This window comes from Chanos chanos, chromosome 4, assembly GCF_902362185.1.
Source record: "Chanos chanos chromosome 4, fChaCha1.1, whole genome shotgun sequence".
Lineage (NCBI taxonomy): Eukaryota > Metazoa > Chordata > Actinopteri > Gonorynchiformes > Chanidae > Chanos > Chanos chanos.
The window spans coordinates 20,545,165-20,556,911 of NC_044498.1; the positions used below are offsets into that span (position 1 = coordinate 20,545,165).

At 37.0% G+C, this 11,747-nt stretch overlaps 1 protein-coding gene across 1 annotated transcript in view; it reads right to left on the reverse strand.

The window, feature by feature from the left end:
* Window positions 1–11,540, reverse strand: part of wnt7bb (wingless-type MMTV integration site family, member 7Bb) — a 33,693-nt gene extending 22,153 nt beyond the window's left edge. Inside the window, exon 1 of the mRNA XM_030770706.1 lies at window positions 11,458–11,540. Within this exon, the coding sequence (XP_030626566.1) occupies window positions 11,458–11,540 (83 nt within the window). The remainder of the gene's footprint in view (window positions 1–11,457) is intronic.
* Window positions 11,541–11,747: the final 207 nt, after the last annotated feature.

Below are 11,747 nucleotides of genomic sequence, written 5' to 3' on the forward strand. Positions count from 1 at the left end.
ATAACTAATTTAATGGGCTAATTTAAACAATCGCTTCCTTGCTAATAAATATTCAACACAGTTCTTTCACTAGACCTATATATTTGGGGTTTTTTTCTTTTTTAAAATCTAGTTAGAAGGCTCTATTAATCTACATCTCTTTAACTGAGTCATGGTTTATGCCAATGTTCAGCCAAATCATGAAAAAAGGTAACAAGCATGAAGCTTTAACCAGTTTCTTGAAGCTGGAGACAAGTCCTGTTTTAAGGGGTGGTATTGCTGAGTAATATCAACTGACTGACCAGACCGATTTGTTTACGGAGAGGAGCAAGAGAGCCTTCTGTAATTTTGAGTACTAAGCATAAGGTCTGGTTTGAACTCAGTTGTCCAACCTGTTATTGGCCAGAGCAGCACTGAACTTATATTTGGTACTGAAACAAATGCCTGTTACTGCACTATTAATACAAACAGGGTTCTCATTTACCGCAGTAACTGATATTCCGTTGTTTCTGTTGCACTCTTTGTTATTCTAAACATTGGACTACTAAGTATGAACTTGCTTTTAAAGATGAGTAGCTTGTGAAATGAATTTGACAAAGTAAAGACCAGACTGCACACAACATGATTGACTATGTCCTGCAAAGATCTGTTTTGAATAATTTTACAATAGCTTTTGGACAAAAACTATGCAAAATCCAAAATCATATTTCCTTGAAAAACTTTCTAAGGTGTCTACAAACACTGAAGTGTTGTGATAAGACCATATATACTGAAGGATTTAACTTCATATCTACAAGGTGACACTTAGATTGAGGATTTTATCCATTTTAGAATTGAGAATTGAGTACAAGGAATGTTTAGCATTTGTTTGTTTTTGTTGTGCAATGCAAAGGGTTGAACACCCCCATGAGCGTTTTGAGGAAGACAATCCTTTCAGTATGGTTGCCTGGCAACTTTGCTTGACAAGCTCAGGGGTGTGGATGGACAATAGGTGCACTTATATTCAGTTTGGAGCAATAAATACTAAACTGACACATCATGAGCTCTGGATTCATAGTTAACTACTGCCAATAAACTAATGGTAAATAATGGCTGTGTATGGTGTAGATCCTTCATTTTATCTTTTTGATGTACGACTATATGTAAGGAAAGTCATTTATTAGTAACGATATAAATGCACATAGCTGCTGTCAATTTGTTCCTCTGCCCCTTACTAGCTATGATAACCATTTCAGTGTTTTAATGGTCATTTAAAAGAAAAGAAAAGGAAAAAGAAAAATCCAACATTTTACAGTTAACTTACAAATTTATATCAAAAACACGCAATCACACATGATATGTGTTGATGTGTTGTGTTTTTCAATTCTCTCCATTTTTCTCTTGAATCTGAAGCATCTAATTCACACCATCTTTGCCACACACAGCAGTTACCGCGGTTGAGATAATTGATGCTTGCATGTGGTTCATCTGCCCCTTGGGAAGCTAATAACTCAGTTTTCCAAACTGTGAGCTATGCAGTATCATCAAGGGTTTGGAAGCAAGTGCTTGTTACCCACAGCTACAAAGCACCTAACCAGTGGTAATCACTGCTGAAAACGGGGGGAGAGTGACCCTGGCTCACTGCTCTACCCAAGGCCAAGTGAGTTCTTTTGGATTCCCAGCTATAGTCAGCAAGTGTGGCACAGCTGCAACTCAAACCATACAGCCCAGATGCAGAACACACCTCTGCACTACTAGACAGTGCCTTAACCAAGCATGCCACTTAGCAGACTGACACTTACTTTCCATACTTTGTACACCTTTGCCTTGCAAGGGTTACAATACTGATCTTATTCCACAGTCAATGAAGTGAAAACACTGGAGAGATTTTTGTCAAGTCCAACTCACAGAATCTTATTAGACAAGATCCTTCGGATCTCTCTGTCTGTGCTTGTAGACTACCATCTTCAATTCAAACCACAAGTTTTCGATCAGTTTCAAGTCTGAGACTGAGATGGCCATCGCAAAATAGTAATTTTGTGGTCAGTTAACCAATTCTTGGCTGATTTTGAGGTATGCTTGAGGTCACTGTCTTGCTGAGAGATCTATTTGTGGTGAGGTCTCAGCCTTCTAACAGAGCAAACCAAGTTTTTGGCCAAATGTCCTATAGTTGATAGAATTCTTGGTTCTGTTGACCTTTAAAAGAACCTCAGGATACAAGGATGCACAGCATCATGACATCGAAAAGCCACCACCATATTTCAACACTGGAATGAGGTTCTTTTCATTCTATACATCCTTATTCTGAACCCAAACCCACCACTGATACATGAACAAAAAGCTCAATTTATGTCTCATCTGCCCACAGCACATGCTTCCTGTCAGAGTTGTACTACTGTTTAGCATACTCCAGACAGTTATTTTGTTGACTGCCTTCAACAAAATTGTTTTTTGTTTTGTTTTGTTTTTTTTAATATTTAACAATGCCAAGAGTTGTTAGCCTTGTTCAACAAACACCTCCAACTTTATGTATACATTTATATTTAAGAAGGCTTAAGGAACATTCACATGTGTTTAACAAAAGTTCAGAGGAAATAAAAATCTAATTCTGTCTGATTCGTTAATATTCATGAATCCCAATCATATCTACATAGGACACATTACCGGTTACAGTGCAGTTATCATAAAATTGTGTCAGTCAGGGTTTAATTGCTGAGTAGCTAACACATACAGTAACATAAATATGTGCAAAAGAAGAAAAAAAGAGTTGCAGCCTGCATACAAGTGTTTCACACATGTTCTCAAAACAAGTTTTTGAAAGTTGGCATCTTCATTTTCAATAATGCAGGATCTTGTCAAACTTTGGCTTGATTATATATTCCCACATATTTCAAAATAATAATGATTTCAAATCTAATAATCTATTGCAAAATTACCTCCCTCTCACCACTAACATTGTAATTAACAGTGCTCTAGGTAGCAAGACAAAGGTGAAACACAATTAACCCATTGGTTAAAGTCAATTTTCAGTCCTCAAACACATACTGCCACAGACTTGACTGCTAACTGATTTGTCTTCACATCATTAACAATATAGACAACTAAGTGGACAACCAGACTGATTAGTGAGTGCCGAGACATTTGTCTTCCATGGATGATTATACAAATGGTGATGACAGGTTCACGAGACAGGGTGGAACACGAGGCAGAGGTGAGTTACATGTAGGCTACTTAAGTAACTTTCTCCAATAAACTGTACTTACAGGAGTAGTTTTAATGCACAATACTTTTCACTCTTACTCGAGTACATCTACGATTTAAAAATGTATTTATACTCTGTTACATGAGACTACACACTTCTCGCTACTTTTATTTAATTTATTAGCTTATTTTAATAAACACAGCCTCTATGACGTCGACTGCTTTGATACACATTTATATGACTATGTTTGGCTTACTGTTTTAAACAAGCCACACCTCTCCGCTGGTATACAGTACTTAGACACATTGTTATCACAGTAGTAGTATTATTGGCTAAAGACAGAGCATGAAGGGACCTAGCGTTAGCTAACTGAGCTTCATATGAATCAGAGAAGAGTGTCGCTACAGCGCTTGTTTCAACAACGTAGAGGAGATTTAAAACGTTGCACCAAACTTTCAGTAAGCTTTCTGCCTGCATCCTCTGGTCTCTGTCTCTTGTGACGGAGTAGTAGCAACATTCTCCATTTCATATTCTCACGTCCCCAGATAAACAACAGTGGAGAGACCTTCTTACTGGTTGGTTTATGTTATGAAATAAACTCAAAAAAGGTTGTTAGCCTCAACCTCAATAATGGAGAATGGGGGCTAAGAATTCTTAGCTACAACCCTGCACACATAACTTTTTAAAATAAATGTAAAGTTACTGAGAAAATCACTGAATTCAGTGGACCACTTCAATTAAAACTCATTTTAAGTTCACCACACCTTGTGCCAACTTGAGTTTGTAATGTATGTCTATTGCACTGCTGATATTTCAGTGGTGCGTCTTTTATTGTGGGCATGACGGATATTCTGAAACATTTGAATGTAATACATTATAGATGTAATAAATCATCATATGAAGTTACTCAGTACTTGAGTAGTCATTTTATGAGATACTTTTTTACTCATACTCAAGTTGTTATTTTGATGAGTACTTTTACCTGTACTTGAGACATTATTATAATAAAGTAACAATACTTTTACTTTAGTACAGTTTTTGCTTACTCTATACCCACCTCTGACTCCGGGTGCGAAAATGTCTGTGCTTTAGATGGTGTGTGATTAAGATTTATTTGCAGAAATTTGCAATGCTATTTTTATAATCTGATTCTCATCACTTTTTAGGCTATCATTCTTTTATCTGGATTCAGACCAATGTCTTTAAATTTATTTTGAAATAAGCTAAAAACTCATGGATTTTGTAGGGAAGGAAATCATTCTGAAACAATGGGCTATGTTTATGGTAATAATTTTTATGGTGAGTTATATACCTTTAGTTTTTCTGAATAAATGTAAAAAAACGTGTAATATAATTTAGCATGCCTTATACACAGAATCACGTGAGTGTTTTCCTGATCCAACCACTGAGACTTATTGTTACTGAATTACTGAAGCAAGTTGTCCTATGAATGAATTCTAAAGGCCAAGAGTCTGATCACTGTATTAGCACTAACGTACTCACACCAAACATCTGATCTGTGCTTTTGATAAATTCGCAACTGGTTCAGACACATAAAACAACATTGCTAAAAACAAAAACTGTTTATAACCCCAGGACCCCTACAGATATATGCTTTTAAACCATGTCAACAACCAAAGGCAACAAAAGCACATGGAGGCAGATGCTACCTTTGAAGTGTGACATCAACTCCCCCACAAACAGAGCATGCCAGATCAGACAAACTTCAAGTCAGTGGGAAAAAGGAAAAAAAAAAAAACAAAACAAGACAGCTGCATTGTGTAGATTCCTACTTTTAAGGGAATCAGAGATTAGAAACAAAGGGAACAAATGTTAATTGGAAACTGAATATGGCCTCTTTTTGGTTGACTAAACATCTCCACAAACAGCAAAAGAATTACTCTCAAATGTGGAACCACATGGTTGCCTGAAATTGAAACAAGAAACCATGGCATGTGTCTTTTTATGAACCCTTTTTTAGTTTCTGTGATGAATTGTGTCCCCCTGTATGTAAACTGGAGTAAATTAGTTTTCAGGGTAAAACTACAAGTCTGTATAACCTTTTATCAGCTTGCCTCATAAGCTACATTAAACATCATTAAAAGTTTGTTAGTCCAGTGTACTTCAGTCGGTCATTTTACTGCACTGAACCACGAGATGTCTTGGTTGAACTCTTCTTGTTCTCTCTGAGAATGATTAAACAGTCTTTTGTTGTGTTGTTTTAATGGATCTGGAGGACATCAGTCAAAATGTAAAAAGACAATGTGTTAAGGAGTTCAAAAAGATCACTCTAAAAAAAAAAAAAAAAAACCATTTCCGTTTCGTGATTCTCCACACTAATCTTTCACCGCTGAATGTGAACCGTTTATGATTAGAATAGAGAAAGTGTTTTGTGTGCTATTTGATTTTATTTACTTCATATACAAACACAGAGATGCATTTCACATTATACTAAATCTAGATTTGAACTCTGAATGTTTAGGTCTCATTGTTAAAGGGTAATGATTTAGTCAGGGGACTGATCATTCACTTCAATTTGCATCTCAAGGCCACAGTGACAGATGTCACTGCACATAGTTCAAATGACCCTACTGACAAATGAAAACACATGAGAATGTCATTTTACAGTGTTGTTTCCGGTGTGTACTTCTGGTCTGAGCATGGGCCCAGAGATCTTTCCCTATAATGTCCACTGTGCACTCTGTATGTATGTTGTTAACAGCAATTTAAATTTATCCATAGCATTTAATATCTACCAGTGATTTGGTTTGGGTTGAACATTTTCAAGTTCAAAAGGCAACAGGAAAGCTGTGGAGAAAAGCAAGCCATTGAAAGGAAAAAAAAAAAAACCCAAAAACATGAGTGTTTTAACAGAGGTACGAGGTATATTACATACATCTTTGAATATTTGACTTGTGCAATGCCTGGTGTCCATTGCATAGAAACATCACCCATGTTTACAGGCATGTTATGAGCAGGAAATTGCATGCCAGCAGTTGGACTAAATTACGTAAAACTGTAAATGCAGTGGAATTTGGGGACGTAGCAATGGTATTCAAATCTTTCTTTTGAGACCTTTTTCTGAATGCATTATAGTCTCACAATGACTTGTCACCTCTTCCTGAAAAAGATCAGCTATAAAAAAAAATCTCAACCGTAAGTGTATACAAGTTACACATAAACTTTATGATGATTCAGACACAGTCTCCTCCGTCATCTTAGAAGCTGAGACAGCGCAAGCCGTTTCACAGCCGCAAAAACAGTTTCAAACAAATGTATTTATAATAACACTACCACAGGAACAGGCAAAAACATGCTTTGCATTGTTGAAGCAATTTGATCTATGACTGTTTTACATTATAAAGACAACAGGATATTTTGCGTAGCAAAACAATGGCCTGTAAAGGTGACATTCTGGAACTTTTGTTGCAGATAATAAGACAAACTCTTAGGGATAGCACTTTGGAAAGCATTTGATTTGTTGCTATACAATAATCTGAGGATATCAAAATCCACACCTATGCAGGTATGGATTTAGTAGATAGAGAAAACAGGAACTAGACGTCTCTGAACACCCAAAGGGACGTGCTGCCGCAAACATTTGATTAATGATTCATTACTATCCATACATAAGCGTTACTTAAGGGCATTTTACAACCCCTAAAATATATTTATTTGGAAAAAAATATAGAGTGTCTCACAATCCTGTCTCTAACTTCCACGGTCAGTAAGTACTACTAAGTCTCGTTTAATGAGAACAGAGAGTACTGTTATTTCACCTTTTCACTTGACTGTCCCTCTTTACATGAAGTTCAAAGAATGAATGTTGACAATATGCAGAAATCAGTTAACAAGTTTTGCCCATAAATTGTCAATGGCATCTACAGTGTTACACCATCTGTATTTGTTTGTTTAGGCAAGTGACACTGCAGACTTCACATATTTCATATAGCAGCCTACCAGCTGACTGTTTACAAATACAGCATCCCTGAAATAACAGCCCCTTTCAATACATCCCCATCACTTAAGCATTTAAATGAATAAAACAAAAATAATAATAATAATAATAATAATAATAAATAAATAAATAAATAAATAACAGAGCACGCAATTTAACAGATCACTTTTGTCACCGAGGGCTGTGCAGCCACTTTGTAAAAATATATTATTTTTTCATGGGCTGACTTTTCTGTTTGGAATAATTGCTTTCAACTGTGGACTGTCTTGATTTTTTTTTCCCCTGAGATTTATCACTAATAATTTTGCGGTTGTTTTGAGTCTCTGTACCAAGTTTTGAGTCTGTAACTTGATTTTGTTCACAGTTACTCAAAAGTTAAAGCTCTCAGCACATGACTATTCAAAACAACAGCCTGTCATGAGTGTGTGCTCTACTACCAGACAGCTGAAACACATGAGTTCTAATTGAATGTTTTACCAGCAAATGAGGCTGACTAGGCAATATTCATCAAGTATACAAGAGATTTCTTTTGGAGGCATTTTAGATTCAAATATGGCATATTACTGTAAAACTGTGTCAGTGTGTCAAAGATCTAAGTCTACATTACACATTTAGTTCCACTACTGCTCCTCTCTCAGTAACTGACACGTGGTTCATCTGGTTCCTGTTCTTTTCTCTCAAGGAAGGTGGTAACTCAGATTCAAAGATGCCTTAAAACAACTCAGGCCTCATATATAAACTATACATAACAATAAGCATCCCAGATCACATGTATGGTACTTTCTTTGCCCATACCCAGCGATATTTATAGAGTTTTGAATATCATCTGAAAATGTGCATATATCTCTATATACCAGACTGTGCAGAGTCTATGCATTTTTCTCAAGTGCTGTAACATTCTCATAGACTTTAACCTTTCTGCTTAATCGTGTTTTATGCATATGCCTTTATCAAGATTTAATCACACACAAATGCTTAATGTGTAATGTATTACAATTTGTTCTGAGTACTCAAAACAATTTCTGACATGTGCCAAAACTGTTTCTTTCACTGGTGTCACGATTACAAATGTGTAATCTGTTATGTGGTATCTCAGTGCATGCATTACTTCCATTCCACAGCTAATCTTTCAAAGCCTCACATCATCAAAGCACACAAATGCAATTCTGTTTGATTAGTGACTGCCCTGTGTGCTTGGTGGCAGTTTACAAGGACTGTGTCATCGGCAGTCACCAGAATCATAAAAACCCTTTACGTGGTACATTTAGGTCTGTTCTGCATGTCTGAAGGACAACATGCACAAGGAAAAGATTATACAGGTTATGGAATCCAAATTGTTCCAGGCAGAATCTGCTTTCAAATTTAACTGCTAATTATGCTGAACTTTGCATCACCCTTATTCTGTATGTCCACCTCTGAAAAACAGGAAGATTGAAGTCTTTAACCTTAATGAGTTAATCTACTCTCGTAACATATGGTCCATCAGCTTTCAAAAGTTAATTGCTAAAGCCACTAAAACAAAACATGACACAACATTATTCAACAGATGCTGACAAGACACCCCCCCCCCCGCCCAAAATTGAAAACCAGTTCAAACTGCACTAGTAATGCCAATCACAAAATGTCCTTAAAACACCTGACCATTTTGAAACATCTAAAAAAAAAAATCATGTAGTTTAGTCATCTAAACCATGCCTTTTTTTTCTGCTGAGAAAGTAAAATTGCATAGCTGATGTGAAAAATGGCCAAATAAATCGAGGTTTGTCTGGAAAGGAGGATTTCAAACATGAATAGCACTTCCTGGTAAATGATGAATAAATAATCCAATATGCTGCTAAATGCACTCCACTTTTAAACATGAGCAAATAAATGTTCCCTGTGCACTTGGCTCACTGTATTATACAGTCCACTTTGCTTACAACAAATCCTGTTAAAACAAACTAAAAGCTACCAACATGGAAGAACTGACTGGCATACTTTCAGGAAGCTAACAAATTTTAACCTCTCGACTCCTTCTCTTATATATATGTTTTAATGAAGAACACAGGTTTCTTGTACATAAATGGAACGTGAGTTAGTGAAATTGACTTGATGGTTGTAATATTCTTTGTATTACATATTATACATGCCCTGGGATAAGTGAGGCTCTCAGTCACGATGAAATAACATCCATATCATAATAGGCCATTATCTCACTTGAAGCATTCAAATGAGCGCATAATCTCCAAAATTCAAACCATCCAAATTTGCTTCAAGTACTGTTACAATGGGAGTAGCCAATTAATAAAGTCTCATTCCAGTCTCCTCAGCCAACAGAAACAGCAGCGCGGTAAAGTTGCTTAAACTCCCTCAGCGTTCAGTTTGAACTGGTAACATACCACTAATATAACTGGTAATAACTGGTAATATAGCTAATCACCCTTCACTCAGTGGACAATAACTGTTGCACTGTCCATCAGCACTGATATCATGTTAATTTTAGCTCTAAATTATATTTAATATTCTCCACTAAAGACGAAGTTGCCAGAAGGCTTACTTTTCTTCTATTTCATGTGCAAAATAATCCTAAATACATATGGTCTTCCTGTGATGCTTAAATGAGTGTCATTAAAAAGAAAACCTCGACGTTCTAAAAAAACAATAATTCCACAAAAAACTCCTCTTAGAACCTCATTAAATTATTCAATATTTTCCACAACGTATTATTTAAATTCTAAAAATCTCGCTTTCGTTCCAACCACTTTCCTATCACCCAGATTAGCCCACGTGTAGAATTTATAATCTGCAATTTAGCGGAGTACAAAATGCGTAAACGTGATGAGATCTTCAGCACTTAAATTTTGACCTCTACTATTATTAAATAATCGATCTGGAGAATGTTAAAGATACTTCCAAGCCTGCGATCTGGTCATTTTCAAACCAACAGAAGTGTTTCTTAATGTGGTGGTGAGATGCGTGTAATTGCAGTGAACTCCCTTTCTTCAGCCGAATCCTCCGATGGGCGGCTTGCTTGCCACCCACCATGGTCCTGACCAAATTTCACTGAGAGTTCTTTTAAAAGAAAAAGAAGTAACATTGTCAAATAATAGTGCTTTAAAAACGAAGGACCACATCCTCGTTTATATTCCATGCTCGACCTGCAGCCCGAAATGTATCAGTTTTACAGAGAGCCAAATGAAGAAGGTTTAAAACTGTAAAAACAAACAATGGTATGCAGTTTCTAATGTGAAAGCCGAAGCTATACATAGCCATACCCTCTTACAGCAACTATAAACCGCATCTATTTTAACATCAGATTCGGGGGCTCCAGGTTGAAGATTCAGGGCCTGGCTCAGAAGTGATTTTAAAAGCAAAAATAACGTTTAAGGTCACAATTTGTCAAACAAAGAAAGTCAGCAAGTGATCAGAGTTGTACGACCACTTCTGATATGGTTTCATATTGACTATGCTTGAGCGGATACGTGTGTGAGAGCATCCTTTCGCCGTTTATGTCAGGCAATCAGCGGATTACACCATGCGCATAAACTAGAAAAATCACTGAAAGTAAACAAACAATAAAGTTTTACATAGTTTGACACCTAAATCGCCTGTACATCTCCGCCACTCCGTGGCCAAGGCAGACATGCTGTCACTCAAGTCTCGCTGTAAACTGTGTACCGAAAGCACGAGTATGCTATATCTAAAATGCTGTTAAACCCTGTTGTATCGCTGTCTGCGACTCGCTGACTTAATTGAAGTGAATAAGGTGTCACCTAAACATATTTTTGAAATGCTGAAGCCATTTGAGACACATTTACGATTATTTTAATTTCAGCGTGAAAGACGGTAACATGTAGGCTATGCATTTTGTACTCTGTAGGTTTAAACCATCGATTCCTTGATCCATATGCAGAGTGAGTGAACCTGGCGATTATAGGAAACCACTATTCGTCACTGAGTTCAAATGACGCGTAGACTACACGCAAAGATTCAATAAACTACTGTACTGTCTCTCAGTCCTTCGTGATTTATAGCGAGTTTGAACAGAACGTAATAAACACTCAAAATAATCTAAATTAAATGCACAACAGTTCTCTTTTAATAACACGAGGATGCAAATGCTAAATTCACAACTTCGGTTCCTTACTTTGACACTCATATCTAGACCATCTACAATAGTAAAAAATAATAAGAAAATAAACAAACGACGTAAAGAAAAATAATCGACTGCGTAAAAATCGCTCTACGCAAAATACATTTCCAAGCTTCGAGACACACTTGCACCTACTGTGAAACGGTGTGAACGTACTGAGTGTGATGTAGCCCACTCAATCAAACTGAAGTCATTCATTCAACTTACAGGTAGCTACCGCTTGTAAGGATCAAGAAGATCTGTGGGTAGTAGACTGACAGCAGCACACTGCGCGAGGAGAAGATGATCATGGTGACAATGAACAAATGGCCGCTTTCTCAATGGAAAAAAATGCAAGCGTGAAACTCCCGTAAACTTCCGTTGCGCGTTTAGTTCCCTTGTGCCAAGCACAAACGCCGCTCTCCAGTTTGGTGCGATGCGCTTGTGGTGCTCTGTGGACTGGGTTCTACGCCGCCCCTGACTCCCAGGGCCGTCTGTGTACAGCTGCGAGCGCAGCA